Below are 17,726 nucleotides of genomic sequence, written 5' to 3'. Positions count from 1 at the left end.
TTCTGCTTGTTGAAATCAAGCTTTACTTCTGCTCCCATACTACGCCATCCAGACCCATCCCTTCAATACATCTTGGAGGTAGATGCGTCAAATATGGCAGTAGGAGCAGTTCTCTCACAACGACCAACAAACACTTCACCACTTCACCCAGTTGCTTTCTTCTCAAAGTCATTAAGCAGCCCCGAGGTGAATTACCCAGTGGGTGAAAAAGAGTTACTAGCCATAAAACTGGCATTAGAGAATTGGCGACATCTACTTGAGGGTACTCGATTGCCAATCCTTATATATACTGATCACAAAAACCTTCAATACCTTCAGACTAATAGAACTCTTTCCCACCGGCAGGTACGATGGTCGTTATTCTTTTTGAGATTTAATTTTCTAGTGACCTACACGCCTGCAGACAAAAATAAAAAAGCGGATGCGCTTTCACGATTAACCGAGGATGGCTACGCCGAGGTTCCCTCAGTTCCTATAATACCCTATGAACGTATTATCGGTGTTGTCCGTTCCCTGAAGGAAGAGATTTTGCACAGCATAGGACTGGATTCACCTCCACCACAACTAAATGCTGATGCAGAAGGCTTCCTCTACTACAACGACAAATTATACATACCCCCTACTATGCGAACCAAGATCTTGGAATTGTCGCATGATGTACCTATGGCAGGACCTATGGGTATGACTAAAACATTCAATCTACTTACAAGGCAGTTTTGGTGGCCTGACATGAAGACGACCGTACAAAAGTTCGTCTCATCTTGTGACATCTGTGCAAGGTCGAAAATTGACACTACAAAACCATCGGGTCTACTTTGTAGTTTACCAATACCCCAGGTTCCGTGGGAAGTGGTATCCTTAGACTTTATAGTGGAACTACCACCTTCCAAAGAATTCAACACCATTTTAGTGTCAGTGGACCATCTGACCAAGATGGCACATTTCACTTCTATCCGAAGACTACCTTCATCCAAACAAACAGCGGAATTACTTGTGAAACATGTCTTTAAGTTACATGGTATTCCAAAAACACTTCTGTCTGACCGTGGTTCACAGTTCATCTCGAAGTTTTGGCAAGCTCTATGTCAGATACTACGAATAGAGCGAAAACTTACCTCTCCTTACCACCCTCAGACCAACGGACAGACAGAGAGAGTTAACCAGTGCATTGAGCAATATCTACGTTGCTATACTTCAAATCTCCAGGACGATTGGGTGGACCTCCTCCTGCTGGCGGAATTCGCCTATAACAACGCGACCCACAGCACTACTAAACAAAGTCCATTCTACTTAAACTATGGGTTTCATCCCACACTTCTTCCACCACGTATCTTGACATCAAGTAATCCAGTGGCTTCTGATTATCTTACCCAAATAAAGGATTCCCTGGGTTTGCTCAACACCACCATCTCACATGCTCATAGCCAACAAAAGAGGTACTACGACCTTCGTAGGAGACCCTCTCCCTGGACCAGTTCTAGAGGCCTTCCGGAGCCGGCCTTAAGGGGGGGTACTGTAATGTTCTGGTACCTATGGTACCCTTATTTCCATTTCTCTCCTAACATTGCGTCCCATCTTGCTATCCAAATGGAACGCATACACCTTTAAGGGCAATGACATCATCGCCGAGCGCCGCTATGAGCGGCTATTTCAATCGCCGGTTTGCTCTCACTCATTGCTCGATCAAACCGCATGTTCACCTTACCTTGTCTTGTGCTGCCGGAGCTTCTAGCTATACCCTTTGCCTGAACTGAACCGGAACCTCGCTGCCGATCCCGTATCTCGCTACCGGATCACTCCTTACTACTGGACCTTGCTACTACTAACTATCTAGTGATAAGTACCCCACAGAGGATTCCTTCCTAACCTATACTTTCACTATCATCTACTGCATATTACAAAGACTATTACTATCTAATCTATTCCTATCATCTGCATAGATTGTTAGCTCTTGGGACTACCATCATCTATCATTGCACTAGGTTACTCTATCTTGTATACATTCTGCTGTCCCCTACCATCTGTACTATACATGATTGCTAGAACCTATCTGCATACTACCATCACCTACCACTCTCCTGAATACTATTACTGAGTGCTCACCATACTATCGCCTGTCTCTCACCTCTATACTATCATATATTCTATCACTCCAGGAACATCATGTTGAGTGTATGTATATTGCATAACAGGCTGTGCACGGCGATGAAGTCCTGAGAGTTGGATATGTTGATCAACAGAATCTCTACATGACTACTGAGTGTAACAATTCTGCAGCTGCAAATCCATTCATTAACAAAAAACGCATGAGCGTTACAGGAAAGGAGACTGGGCTCTCTGTTTCCTGCAGGACACTCTGCTGCTGTGGGATGGAGACTGAGCTCCCAATTCTCAACAAATCAATCTGCTGCAGGGCGACAGGACTGACTGTCTCTGCCCCCTGTAACTCAGCCTGCCGCTGGAGAATGGAGACTGGGCTCCCAATTCCCAATAAATCAGGCTGCCGCTGGGGAATGGAGACTGGGTTCTCCTCTTCCCTTAACTGTACCTGCCGCTGGAGTTCCTCCCAACGTGCCAGTTGGCCCTCTCTCTCTGCCCTGTCTAGCAGAGTCCCGAACACTAAGTTCTTCACGAACCGCTTGGATCTCTCCAGTGGATTAGGTCCGAAGAAGTTCAGCCGTAACCACACCATACGGTCATATTCTCTCAGAGAGTATCTGCACTCCACTGCTGGTTCCATCCTATTGCTTTAAGGGTCGCTGTACTGAGACATGCGTTACCCCCAACTTGTAAATTCACGGAAATGGTGCCTCCTGTAGCTGTCCTTCTGGCTGTGAGAACGATCCCGCCGCTTGCCACCAATTGTTACGGAACAGGGCACCCCTGAACAGGTATCTCCGTTGACAGATGCTCCTAGTGCTTCCGGAGGGCTCCAAGCACTCCACCAGACACCGTAAGCACTTCAGACTCCACAAACTGCCGCAGCTTGGTTAGGGTCTTGGCATCTCCTACCCACCCTGGACCAACGATAAGGCTCCAGGTTCCTGTGGGTGAACCTCTCTTTCCCCAGAGAGTGCAGCAGAACAAGCTCTTACACAAGCTCTTACAAGAGCTTAGTGATTCTCTAAGGGAGTATGGAAGACCATAGCAATCCCTGCAGCAGATTCCCCCAATAACGAGACAAAGCTCTGAGTTGAGGGCAAAACAGGAACAACATTTATTGGAAGAACACAGCACACTTTTATACAGAAATTGGAACATCCTTCCCCCAACAACCGCTTTCCCATTGGTCAATTGTAAAGTACTTGCAGTTCCCAATATGGTCCTCTCCAGCCCATGCAAATGAGGGCTTGAAAATGAGTCAACAGTGATTGGTCAGATAGCTTTGACCAATGCAAGGAGACAGAAGCCCCAGGGGGCAATCAATGTAAACTATAGTCAGACACAGAACAATGGTTCCCTAACGAGCCCTCAATACACATTGCTCTGAGTGTCAATACCTCCCTTAGCAGACAACAGGTCAGGTCATTAGCACACCTGACAAAAGGTGAATGGGGAGCCACCTTAGACAGTCTGTCTCCTCAGAACTTCCTGGGATGACCATATTAGGAGTTGACTTCCTGTTCCTTACAGTTTACAGGAATACGTTTTAGCTTCCAGGATTGAGGCAAGACTCTATTAGCCACATTGGTTAAAGAAACACAAAAAGACACAAAAATGCATAACTCCCAGTCTACTGAACAGAACCCCCACATTCAACCCATCCCCAGATAGCCCGGATCTGAGCGCTCAACATATCCAAACAGCGCTCAGATGCCACAAACACAGTCAAATTGCCATGGGGTTTATGTTTAGCATGGGCTGATGAGAGGGTCCATAGTCACATTGCAGGAGGCGAGCAACCAGGCTTCTCCAACGCCCAGTGGCGAGATTGGTCCCGTCACAGTCACTAAACCCAAATCATAAAAAAACTAAATGCTGTATCACATGCTGTTCATCCTCAGTCACTATGGGATTCGTTTTCTGAATTCTGAAAAATCCTGGTGGATCCTTCTGTTCTGTCCCTCCCTCATGTCCATGTCCCCACTGCAGTTGGGGATTGTGCAAGGCAGTGTTGGCAGCTCTGCACATGCTCAGTTTTCAGTGAGTTTCTATGCTGAACATTTCCTCCCTATCACATCTGAGCAGCCCATGTGACTATAGAGTCACACTTGTGAACATACATATACACAGTAGTAACCCACTCGCTGGGTGGCCCACTCCCTCCCTCCTCCTCCATGCCCACTAACCAAGTAAACACAATGGGGGTGTGACATTGGATGTAGATTGATGGAGGCTTCACCTCCCTCTTATGCGAAGACACAGGCTGGAGGAGAGACACAGCCTGTGACTGGCAGAAATCCATCCACACCATTTTATTGCCAAAAAATAATACAAATTTGATTTCAAATATAAATTTGAATGATAATTAAAACATTTTATTGATAATGTATTTTTATTCTGTATACTAAAGGCTGTTTTTATTGTATCTTTTTATTTTGAACATGTGACCAGCAGCAGAGGACTAGAAGCTCCTCCTGCCACAGTTTCCCTGCAGACAAGCTGGGAAAGAGCTGGGCCATGTGACAGCTGTATATTGATTAGGAAAAACGGTACTCTTTTATTATACAGCTGGTAAAATAAGTATTAAACACGTGACCGTTTTTCTAGGTAGATATTTGTAAAGGTGCTATTGACATGAAAATTTTCACCACATGTTGGTAACAACCCATGCAAACAAAGAAACCAAAAGTTCAGAAATTAAGTTATGTGTAAAAAAATGGAATGACACAGGGAAAAGGTATTGAACACAAGAAGAAAGGGAGGTGCAAAAAGGCATGGAAAGCCAAGACACCAGCTGAAATCTGTCAGTAACTAGAAAGCAATCCTGCCCCTTGTAAGTACAAAATAATATCAGCTGGTGCAGTCTCCACCGAAGCCTATAAAAATATGTCTCATTACCAAGGTGTCACCCAAGAAAAATCTCATGATGGGTAAAAGCAAAGAGCTCTCTCACAACCTTCACAACCTTATTGTTGTAAAAAATAGTGATGGCATTGGTTACAGAAGGATTTCTAAACTTCTGAATGTTCCAGCAAGCACTGTTGGGGCTATAATCCAGAAGAAGAAATAACATCATTTCACCATAAACCAGCCACAACCAACTGCTCCTCGCAAGATTTCTGACAGAGGAGTGAAAAGAAGTTATCCAAGAGCCAAGGACCACTTGTGGAGAGCTTCGGAAAGACCTGGAATTATCAGGTACAATTGTTTCAAAGAAAACACAGGTAATGCACTCAATCGCCATAGCCTGTAATGTCCAGAACAACGCTCACCACGCAAGACTCCATTGCTGAAGAAAAAGCATGTTTAAGCTCATTTAAAGTTTTCTGCACAACATTTAGACAAGCCTGTAAAATACTGGGGGAATATAGCCTGGTCAGATGAGACCAAAATTGAACTCTTTGGATGTTATAATACACACCATGTTTGAAGGTCAAATGGCAATGCACATCACCCCAGCACACAGTAATGGCAAACTTCATATCATTGAAGAAAGGATGGATGGAAAAATGTACCAATACATTCTTGATAAAAATCTGCTGCCATCTACCAGGATGATGAAGATGAATTGAGGGTGGACATTTGAGCAAGACAATGATCACAAACACAAAGCCAAGGAGACTCTCAATTGGTTTCAAAGAAAGAAAATAAAGCTGCTAGAATGGCCAAGCCAATCACTTGACTTAAATCCAATAGAAAATCTATGAAAAGAACTAAAGATCAGAGTTCATAGAAGAGGCCCACGAAACCTTCAAGATTTAAAGACTGTTTGTGTGGAAGAATAGACCAAAATCACACTTGAGCAATGCTTGCGACTAGTTTCTTCATACAGGAAGCATCTTGAAGCAGTCTTTACCAACAAAGGATTTTGCATAAAGTATTAAATAAATTACAGTTAGTGTGTTCAATACTTTTTCCCTGTTTCCCTGTTTTTCCCTGTTCAATACTTTTTCTGAGCTTATTTGTTTTGGTTTTCTTTGTATGCGTGGATTGCATGGGTTGTTACTGACATGTGGTGAAAATTTCATGTCAATAGTACCTTTAGAAATGTATTTACTTAGAAAAATGGTGACGTGTTCAATACTCATTTTACCCCCTGTATATACAGTGCCTTGCGAAAGTATTCGGCTCCCTTGAACTTTGCGACCTTTTGCCACATTTCAGGCTTCAAACATAAAGATACAAAACTGTAATTTTTTTGTGAAGAATCAACAAGTGGGACACAATCATGAAGTGGAACGAAATTTATTGGATATTTCAAACTTTTTTAACAAATAAAAAACTGAAAAATTGGGCGTGCAAAATTATTCAGCCCCTTTACTTTCAGTGCAGCAAACTCTCTCCAGAAGTTCAGTGAGGATCTCTGAATGATCCAATGTTGACCTAAATGACTAATGATGATAAATAGAATCCACCTGTGTGTAATCAAGTCTCCGTATAAATGCACCTGCACTGTGATAGTCTCAGAGGTCCGTTTAAAGCGCAGAGAGCATCATGAAGAACAAGGAACACACCAGGCAGGTCCGAGATACTGTTGTGGAGAGGTTTAAAGCCAGATTTGGATACAAAAAGATTCCCCAAGCTTTAAACATCCCAAGGAGCACTGTGCAAGTGATAATATTGAAATGGAAGGAGTATCAGACCACTGCAAATCTACGAAGACCTGGCCGTCCCTCTAAACTTTCAGCTCATACAAGGAGAAGACTGATCAGAGATGCAGCCAAGAGGCCCATGATCACTCTGGATGAACTGCAGAGATCTACAACTGAGGTGGAAGACTCTGTCATATACTGCACAAATCTGGCCTTTATGGAAGAGTGGCAAGAAGAAAGCCATTTCTTAAAAATATCCATAAAAAGTGTTGTTTAAAGTTTGCCACAAGCCACCTGGGAGACACACCAAACATGTGGAAGAAGGTGCTCTGGTCAGATGAAACCAAAATCAAACTTTTTGGCAACAGTGCAAAACGTTATGTTTGGCGTAAAAGCAACACAGCTCATCACCCTAAACACACCATCCCCACTGTCAAACATGGTGGTGGCAGCATCATGGTTTGGGCCTGCTTTTCTTCAGCAGGGACAGGGAAGATGGTTAAAATTGATGGGAAGATGGATGGAGCCAAATACAGGACCATTCTGGAAGAAAACCTGATGGAGTCTGCAGAAGACCTGAGACTGGGACGGAGATTTATCTTCCAACAAGACAATGATCCAAAAGATAAAGCAAAATCTACAATGGAATGGTTCACAAATAAACATATCCAGGTGTTAGAATGGCCAAGTCAAAGTCCAGACCTGAATCCAATCGAGAATCTGTGGAAAGAACTGAAAACTGCTGTTCGCAAACGCTCTCCATCCAACCTCACTGAGCTTGAGCTGTTTTGCAAAGAGGAATGGGCAAAAATTTCAGTCTCTCGATGTGCAAAACTGATAGAGACATATAGTGCAGATAACATTAACAGCAATGGAGGGGGGGGGTGTGGTTTCGCTATGGCGTCATGAGGAACACGAGGCATGGGAGCTCCGTGAGCTGATGTGTTGATCCAGCCTTGGAAGTCAACGCTTGGACCTCCTTTCCACTCCCGCCCATATGTCCGTAACTGACAGCAGAGCGCAGTCACAAGTCAGCGGAAGACGTCCGGATATATCGTCTTACTTTCTTTGGCGTCCCGCCGCCCTACAAGGCGGTGCGGGACTAAAGATGGCGCAGACACATGCAGCGACATTATCCAGCTCTGCTACGCTCAAAAAATCTGCTAAAGGAGCCGTGAATTTAGCCACGGACGAGGACGCCATCACGCTATCCAGCAGTAGAGAAGTGTCCTGGAAGCGAGCGGTGCCCATTTCATATATGCTTGTTCATATGCTACGTTTGTGAGTATATTGTACGCTACCCTTCTTTGATTTTAATAAACTTTTAAGTGGTAATGCACAAGGTCGGTGCGCCCTTCTCTTGTTGTTTTCTACTACTGACTGTATCCCTATACCCTTCAAATAATTATTCAGGATTGTGGCACCCACACTGCAAAAAAAGATCAGATACTGATATTTGCAGGGGGCATTTTTAATTAGTGAACATCTGTATGATCAAGCACTCCAGTCTCTTTGACATTCCTTATTTCAGAGAAATAGTCCATCTATCTTCCCCATAATTTACTTGCACATTAGTCAGGAGTTTCCCATCCATCCTCTGATCTCGGGTTACCTGATACCTGGCTGGTGTCTGGTTACTTTACTCAGCCGTGCAGTAGAGACAGATCGTATTCTACGTAGCATACAGTGGCAGGAATAACAGGCAACACTGTATAAGATTCAGTGAGAGCATTGTTCACCAATGCTGAAATCTATTAAATGAACAATTATCAACACAGGAGAATCATCAGTGCAGACTGAAGCAATCATGCAGGTAAGTCACCAGTACATTTTATGTTCTACTGGAAATAATTCACTTGATGGCTGATGATGTTGTGGATTGTGCAACTACTAGACAGTCACAATTCTAAAATGGCTGTTGTCAGATGATTTGTATGACTAAAACATTGAAAAAGATTACTTCTTTTCACTGTCTCCAAAGCTCCCAGATCTGTCAATATCTGTAAAAATACAAATAGATGGCAGGGCTTGAAGAAATGTGAGCATATTAGGTTCTATTTTTTACATTTAGGTCACTTTCAAGCAGTTGATAAATCCAGAAGTGATAAATCAGCTATAGGTGAAATCAAGTGAGCTGAGTCACCTGCTGAGTCCCCTTTCAAAGGACCCCAACTGGTAATAGGCTAGTAGTTACCAAACACCTTAAAAATCTAAATTATCCTGGTATAGTGGAAATGTTCCCATTATTTCAGCTGCATTTCCAAACCATATAATATACATAGATACTACCAGACCCGCTGAAGCACAATTTCTCCTGTTTTTCACATTAAAAGTAGTAGACATTACAAATGTACTTGGTGGCCTTCATGCAATCGGATTATACAAAAGCATATACATTATTTTAGTACAGAGCGGGCTATCTGTAGAAGTGGTGGTCAACTCATCGGTTGATGACAGGATTTAATGCACCTCTTTTAGTTTAATCTGACAGACTGGGTCCAATTTAGATCAGAGCTGCAATATGATGCTGTTTTTTTGTCTTACTTTAAATCCTGTTTTGATGGTTGAGTCCTGAAAATAGTATGAAGCAGCACAAGATGAGGGTTATTCTCATCAAGGGGTAGACAACCTTTTTGGGCACAGTGTGCCGAAAAATGTTTTCAAATAAATTGCGAGTGCCAGATACATAAAAAACAACTGTCAACTTCATATAAAGTAAATGCTGTAAACCACTTGAACAATAGTAAGAAATCAACTGAGCTTTGAACCTTCACACCTCATATCACCCCAATTCCTTCACCTTCACACCTCAGATCACCCCAATTCCTGCAGCTTCACACCTCAGATTACCCCAATTCCATCACCTTCACAACTCTCATCACCCCAATTCCTGCACCTTCACAACTCAGATCAGCCCCAATTCCTGCACCAACACACTCCGATTACCCCAATTCCTGCACCATCGCACTCAGATTACCCCAGTTCCTGCACCATAACACCTCAGATCAGCCCCAACTCCTGCACTTTCAGAATACACAAAAGGCAACGCAGCTTGCCACTCACAGGTGTCAAAAACAGTAGGAATCAGCAGATTCCTGCTCTTTCCATTTGCATTGTGCCTAAATGAATGGCCAGCTTCTGTCAGACTGGCTGCCATACACAGGCTGAAGCCAGCCGACATGCGGCCCGTGTGTACTAGGCTTTACTCACAAATTAACTAATTTAAGCCAGTTATTAGGAAAAATTCCTTTCTAACTGACTCTGTGGATAATGCTTTACAACTGGCTTTGTTAGTACTGCAAAGCTAGTTAAAAAGTGTCACTCATAGAGCCAGTTATAAAGGAGTGTTGCTTTATAACTGGATTTTTGAGTATTACTTTTAGTAGTTCTTCCAAAGCATGTTAAATACTTCTTCCACAGTCAACTTTATGGGTAGAACGGTCTCCCCTTTAGCGTGAACCAGGCACATGGCTGCTATGGGAGGTGAATGCCTAGAGACAGCAGGTGCACACTGATTAGTAAAGCTTGGCCAGCTGAATAGAAGACTGCAGTCACTGAGGGGAAAAAAAAGCACATTACCATTTGCAAAAGGAGCCCTCTCTGGTCTGGAGTATTTGATCTGGACTCTGGAGCATCAGATCTGATCTGGCGGGAAGGGAGGTGGGCATACACCGGTTATATTGTTTTCACTATATGTAAGCAGCTGCAGCACATCGCTGGCTTCAATGTGCTGGAGGCAGGTATGAGACCTGCCTCCCACACATGAAAGCCAGCAAGGTGCTGTGGCCGCTTGTACAGAAGGTGGTGGTGCAAAAGGCCTTGGCTTCTCCGTCCCTCACCTCTCCCGGCGTCCTGGTTGCCAGGTGCCCATGCGCAAACAGGGACCTTCGGTTCAGCGGCGGCCTAGGTTGCCATGGAACAGCTTGGTGGGCGGGAAATGGAAAGACTCTTTCCGCTCCGTCCACCACCACTAAGCATATGCGGCACATCAACCCGCGGCCAGCCCTGCATGATGTCACAGCCAGCTTTACCTAAGACATGCAGCCCAGTAGCCCTGGCTTACCGGGCAAATGCCCTATGTTGCCCTATGGCCAGTCTGGGCCTGACTCTCAGCATTTGTGAAAGTGGCAGTACTGCTAACCACCCCCACACTGGTGGTCAGTGGCAGTGCTTTTTACCCTCACACATTGGTGGCCATAGACAGTATTATGTAACCCCCTTATCATTAGTTGTCAGTGGTAGTGTTATTTAGCCATCGGTCCCCCATTCGCCCAGAACTATACATGTACTGTCAGGTGGAGATCACTCTGCATCGCAGTAGCATTTTTGTTTCAGTCCTAGCTGATGGAATGCAGAGTGTGTTCAAACATCCTACTACTGCAATGCAAAGCGCTCACAGGGGTCTAACAGGTAGCAGACCCTGCCCAGGAAACAATAGGATGCACATACTGAGCTGGCAGACCACATGTTGGGCACCAGTGTTCTATAGTAACACCACAGCTTGTGATCGCAGTCAGACTGACATATTGCCAGTCTGTGACAATATGTTACCAGACATATTGCCAGTCGCAGTCTATACCGTCTTACTATACAAATGTCTTTAGATGTGACAACTATCTGGTGTGGGCTTGGTTCAGTTTATGTTATTAGATTGTTTCACATGTGGCAGGTTCAGGAAGTTCCACACTACCCCTGCCATATAAATTGAGGTTCTTTACCATACAGGGAAGCTTTGCACATACTTTACGACACAACCATGGCAAGTCTTAAGATGATTTTGAAAAAGCAAAAACCTTCAACAAGCACAGGTTCGACTCATGTAACATCTGTTTATTATCCTATGCCTTCACCCGCACTGGAGTATTTCTTTTTTGGTAAAGTTCCACTTTAAGTAGAAAAAATGTGCTATGTTGTTGAAAGTTACACAAAATCTCAGTTAGAGAAAGTCTGCATGTGAATGTATTCTGCTCTATTTTTAATAAACCCTAAATGCTTTGTCACATCACTATCGTTGATGTTTTATTTGTATGGTTTTATTTGCACACAAAAATATTTTATATGAAAGAAGACACAGCAACATAAAAAAAAAAAAAAAAGTCTCAGAGTAACAATCTTACCTCTCTCTTGCAGTTGGCACTGTGCAGATTGCGGACACATCAGTGGTGCTTCATCCTATTTAATATTGCACTCTTTCATGCCTTGCTCTTTGGAGCTGACTTCATGGAAGAATATTTTCTACAGGCTCTTCCCTTCTCCTACAGCGATGGGAAGTTTACGGAGATCAGAGAACGGGCACGTATTCTGGACATGCATCTCCTGAAGGACAATATCTCTCGGTCATACTTGGTCAGTGGAGCAGAAGTTTGCCCCCAACAAGATGTGTTCTTGCTCTTGGTCATTTTTAGTAGCCCTGAAAATAAAACCAGACGAGAAAGAATCAGGAACACTTGGGCCAACACAACTTTTGTACAAGGCCACATTGTAACAAGAGTATTCATGTTGGGCAGGGCAGATTCAGAAATTGTTCAATCAGATGTCTTCAATGAATCTCAAGTCCATCAGGACATTGTTCAGGGAGGTTTCATAGAAACCTATCTAAAGTCAACGACTAAAACCATCATGATGATGGAATGGATTGTGACATTTTGCTCCAACGCTAAATTTATCCTAAAAGCAGACCAACAAATGTTTGTCAATGTCCGAAGTCTAGCAGGATATCTTCTCAGCCTGGAGTCCCGTATGGAAGATTTATACCTTGGAAGGGTAATCCATCACCATGTGCCTGACAGAGACCCTCAAAGCCCCAACTTTGTCCCTGTTTCGGCCTACTCACAAACCTACTTCCCAGACTACTGCAGTGGTTCTGCCATGGCAATCTCTCAGGACGTGCTGAGAAAAATGTATTTGGTCTCCAGAAAGGTCAGCCCTTTGATTCCATCTGAGATGTTTATTGGTATTTGTGCCCAGTGGGCTGGCGTGGCCCCCATACAGATTTCTAGATTCTCCGGAACCAAGCACATTCAATATAACCGCTGTTGTTATCAGGTGATCTTTTCATCTTCCAACCTCGATGACATGGAACTGTCCACAGTTTGGAAGGATCTTAATGACAGCAATGAATGCTCAAAGCTGGAAACCTATTATGGACTGGTGTCATGTAAAGTCTGGTCCTACCTGGATCAGTTTAAAGATTTCAGAATGGGTAAAAAAAGCAATGGGAGGTGGTCTTTTTAGAACACTTTCTACTAAAATGGGGACTGTCTTCCGGATGGTTAGCCAGAACCAATGAAGGAGAGCAAACAATATACAGACCCATTAATGCAAGATTTGTGTAAATCATGCTCCCTAATTCATACTATGGCACAGCAATAAACAGTTTTCATGTTGTAGAATTGTATACACAATAAAGCATATCTTCAGAATGAGAGGTTGTATATAAAAACAAGTAAAATATTTTTTAAACTAAATTTTTGAAGGTGCAAAACATCTGTTTTTCATAAAGGACTTACAACTAATCCAGACTATATACAGTATCATCAGGATCTTCTGACTGACTACAGTGATGTGTTAGATGTACAGTGCATCCGGAAAGTATTCACAGCTCCTACATTTTGTTATGTTACAGCCCTATTCCAAAATGGATTAAATTCATTATTTTCCTTACAATTCTACAAATACCCAATCACAACGTGAAAGAAGTTTGTTTGAAATCTTTGCAAATTTATTTTAAATAAAAAAGGAAAAAAATTCCCACACCAGAGAATTTTGTTTCTCATGGCCTGAGAGTCCTTCGGGTGCCTTTTGGCAAACTCCAGGTGGGCTGTACTGAGGAGTGTCTTCTGTCTGGCCACGCTACTATACAGGCCTGATTGGTGGAGTGCTGTAGAGATGGTTGTTCTTCTGGAAGGTTCTCCTCTCTCCACAGAAAAATGCTGGAGCTCTGTCAGAATGACTATTGGGTTCTTGGTCACCTCCTTGACTAAGGCTCTTCTCCCCCAATCGTTCAGTTTGGCTGGGCGGCCCGCTCGTGGTTCCAAACTTCTTCCATTTACTGATGATGGAGGTCGCTGTGCTCATTGGGGTCTTCAATGCTGCAGAAATGTTTCTGTACCCTTCTCCAGATCTGTGCCTTGATACAATCTTGTCTTGGAGGTCTACAGACAATTCTTTGGACTTCATGGCTTGGTTTGTGCTCTGACATGCACTGTTAACTGTGAGACCTTATATAGACAGCTGTGTCCCTTTACAAATCATGTCCAATCACTGGAATTTACCACAGGTGGACTCCAATTAAGTTGTAGAAACATCTCAAGGATGATCAGTGGAAACAGGATGCACCTGAGCTCAATTTTGAGTGTCATGGCAAAGGCTGTGAATACTTATGTGCATGTGATTTTTTATTTTTTTATTTTTAATAAAATTTGCAAAGATTTCAAACCAACTTCTTTCACATTAGCATTATGGGCGCTGTTTGTAGAATTTTGGGAACAATAATAAATGTAATCAATTTTGGAACAAGGCTGTAACATAGCAAAATGTGTAAAAAGTAAAGTGCTGTGAATACTTTCCAGGTGCACTGTAAGCGTGGTGAACCTAAATCTGACCCAATTCAAGCCTAACGCTAGCTCAAACTTTTAATCTTAAGGTGGCTGTACATTGTGTACTTATCTCAATTAGGAACATAGGTGTCATTTCTGTCTGCGGCATCATTCCTCTGCTGTCTGCTATCAAGAGTCACTTCTGGCAAGTTTTGCTGACAAGAGAAAAATGCTGAAGGGGGAGTGATCTCCATCTTATTAACAGCCTCAGCTCTGTTTCTGTGTGCAGGTGAGTGTGTCCCTTCCCTTCAATCAGCTATCAGAGCTCTCCTCACTGAGCTCTGCAGAGTGTGACTTCAGCTCTCTGCCCCCTTTTTTTCTGACTGCTCAGACAAGCTTTATCAATTCTGAAGTTTGGCTGTACAGAAGAGAAGACTACAGATAAATAGATACACCTTATGTAAGAGGATTTGTTTAATCTCTGTGTATCGCCAGTTACTTCACTGGGTATATAAGGGTTTACAACCACTTTATATTTATGGATAAATTAATGACAACTGAGGAATTTCCGTGATACTTTATTTGCTCTAACAGTTGATTTCTCAGGACAAGCTTATGGGGTGTTACCTTCTCGGTCCAAGCAGTACTGATAAACAATTGCTTTAGCATAATGATAAGTAGGATAATCTCTGAAAAGAAAAAAAAGGACACACCCACACTTCTGGAGAAGTGCAGAGAGGCGCTGACAGTCACCAGCTCTCTGCTCACTGAAGACTGATAACTGAGTAATCAGTGGTCTGTGATCACTCATTTCTCGGTCTTAGAGGCGGTGGAGGACAGATGCAGCATCCACCTATATTTGTTTTTTTTTTTTTTTCTGAATTCCTGAATTTTTTTCTGAGAAATTCCTGAATTTCTCTATTAAAAAAGGGGCTTGCCACAAACATTATATTCAAAATGCTCTTGTTTAAGGCCACTCTGAGACAGAAGTGGCAAGCAATTAAATGCATTTAATATGTCAATATGTCATGAAGAGTCAATTTGTGTCTTCCTAATGACACTAATTGGGAGTCACACAAAAGTCATTTATATCATGCAATCAAATTGGTGTGTTGAAACACATATAGCGCTGTAAACGTAAATCATTGGTAGGAACAAAGTTCACAAATTCATCCATGGAAATAGTAGATTGATTGCTACACAATATCTGGGATTGTAAGTATATCTGTTGAATTTATCATTTTAAAAAAGACAACGTAATACATTTTTAATGATATCGGTTTATCATATCATGTTTGGGGTTTAAAAAAATAACAAACATACATACACACCTTTATGCTGCAGCATCGGTCTGTATTACCGACAGTGAAAATGCATAGCAAAACAATTTGTGCATCCACATACAGTATATGTGCACCTGAAATAATAGGAAAAAATCAGATTTTTTGTAAGCTGGAGCCAGCCCATCCACCCTTTCTATGATCCAGGTTTTCCTCCTGGATCTCCATTGCTATAGATGGCCTCCCTAAGGACTATGAAGACCAGATCTGAAAGGGGCAGAGCCAAGTAAAGTTTTTACAGAAATAGGGAGATCTGCGCATAACTTCATTCTATGGGGGAGAGTTACTAAAACTGGATTTTTGTACCTACTGTAAAATAATTTTCTCTGAAGTCCATTGACAGACACAGCTCCATATCTCCTTAGACCATTGGGTTACCCACCTCCCATCAGGAATAGGACACTAGGCAGGAAAAAGTTTTACAACGCCTATGGAGGCTGTCCCTGCCGGCATAAACTCACACACTCTTCTACAGCTTCCAGTATAATTGCAAGCAGTGTTTAGAAGACAAAAGCCCCATTTCACTCAAAAGTAGAGGGGCGGGTGCTTCGTCTGTCAATGGACTTCAGAAAAAATGATTTTACAGTAAGTACAAAAATCCAGTTTTCTCTATCCAAAGCTTTCTTTGGCTCTGGGGAAGAGGGTTCGCCCTTGAGACGCATCAGCCCAGCCAGATTTGTGCGGACACTAGCACGTCACCCAGCACAGTAGAGTGCCTTGGCTACCTTGGAGACTATTTGTCCGACCGTGCTTACATTGGTGCTATCTACAATTGTTTGTGGGTATGTATGTATGTAATTTTTTGGATTTTAATAAACCTTTTTGGTGGTAATGCACTGCATTGGGGCGCCCCTCTCTTGTTGGCTTAACCAGGAACAACTGGAGCTCACCTAGAAAAAACATACACCCTTCTCCGCATACAAAGCAAGGAGCAGAGAAGGCCTTATAGTTTTTTCCTGCCAAATTAATGAGATTTATCATGTGTCTAGTCGCATCAGGGGCCTGCCTTCCTGTCACGAACCCTACCTGGTCATGATGTACTAGAAGAGGTAAAATTGTAGAAAGTTTATTCGCTAATAATTTGCCGTACCACTTGATGTCGACATTCAATAATGAGATGGGCCTAAAATTTTGCGGGGTGATGGGGTTTTTCCCCGGTTTGGGTAAGGTGATTATGGTGGCCTCCAGCATTTCAGGAATGCTGACCTTTTAATGGCTGCAATAAAAACTGGCAGTAGATGGGGGATTAACAGTTGGTGGAAATGTTTATAGTATTTTGATGAGTATCCGGCTGGTCCTGGGGCCTTACCATTTGGAAGCGACTTAAGTACCTTTTCTACTTCCTGTGAAGTGAAGTGAGCATTGAGGAAATCCAGATCCTTGGGCTGCAGTAACGGTAGCGAAATTGACTCAAGAAAGTCATTTATCAGTTCAGGCTTCGGTTGTGTTGTGTCTGTATTTGAATGCAGGTTATAAAAGGAACTATAGTATTCGCTACAATAGCCTTAGGATTATACACTTTTTTGTTAGTGTCTGTAGCAATAATGTACAAAATCCTTTGTCTTGCTATTTTTTCTTTTAGCTGATTTGCAAGCAGTTAACCTGGCCTATTGCCATATCTGTACGAATGGGCTTTAAGGTTTCTAAGGTGTTTTTCATGTTTTTGTATGAGAAGTAAGCACATTTCCTGTCTGGCCGCAAACAGTTTTTCTCTTATTAATTGTGTAGGGCCTTGCTTATTCTTTTTTTCTAAACTCTGGATTTCCTCAAGGAGGACATTTAATTGTTTTTATCTTATTTTTTAAGCTCTACTATTGAGTTGTATGAGCATGCCTCTAATAACCGCCTTGTGCGAATTCCACAGTTTGAAGGGATCTGACACCGACAGGGCATTAATGGTAAAATATTAATTGATGGCGGCAAATATTTCTCTCTTATAGCACGGGTTTGAGAGTAAAGATTTGACAATTTTTAAGCAAGGTAATCAACTACATAAAACATATTTCAAAGAAACAGACAGAAACAGCTATATCCCCACGAGTAGTGGACACCATACTAAGTGGATAGCAGGAGTACCCAAGGGTCAATTATTAAGAATTAAAAGAAATTGCAATTTAACAGAGGATTACCAGGAACAAGCCAATACACTGATT

General features: G+C 42.6%; 1 protein-coding gene across 1 annotated transcript; it reads left to right on the top strand.

Moving 5' to 3' along the window:
• Positions 1–11,818: 11,818 nt before the first annotated feature.
• Positions 11,819–12,945, top strand: B3GALT9 (beta-1,3-galactosyltransferase 9). Its single transcript, XM_082262930.1, has one exon. It carries the CDS (start codon positions 11,916–11,918, stop codon positions 12,927–12,929), a length of 1,014 nt encoding a protein of 337 aa, XP_082119056.1. The 5' UTR covers positions 11,819–11,915; the 3' UTR covers positions 12,930–12,945.
• Positions 12,946–17,726: the final 4,781 nt, after the last annotated feature.

The sequence above is a fragment of the Pelophylax lessonae genome (genome assembly GCF_965119305.1).
Source record: "Pelophylax lessonae genome assembly, chromosome: 7".
Lineage (NCBI taxonomy): Eukaryota > Metazoa > Chordata > Amphibia > Anura > Ranidae > Pelophylax > Pelophylax lessonae.
The sequence above is the reverse complement of the archived record's forward strand: the minus strand, read 5'-3'. Positions and strand labels throughout refer to the sequence as shown.

What these genes read in the sequence shown, in the direction of transcription:
- B3GALT9 (XM_082262930.1), top strand. Translation starts at nt 11,916, where the DNA reads ATGGAAGAATATTTTCTACAGGCTCTTCCCTTCTCCTACAGCGATGGG.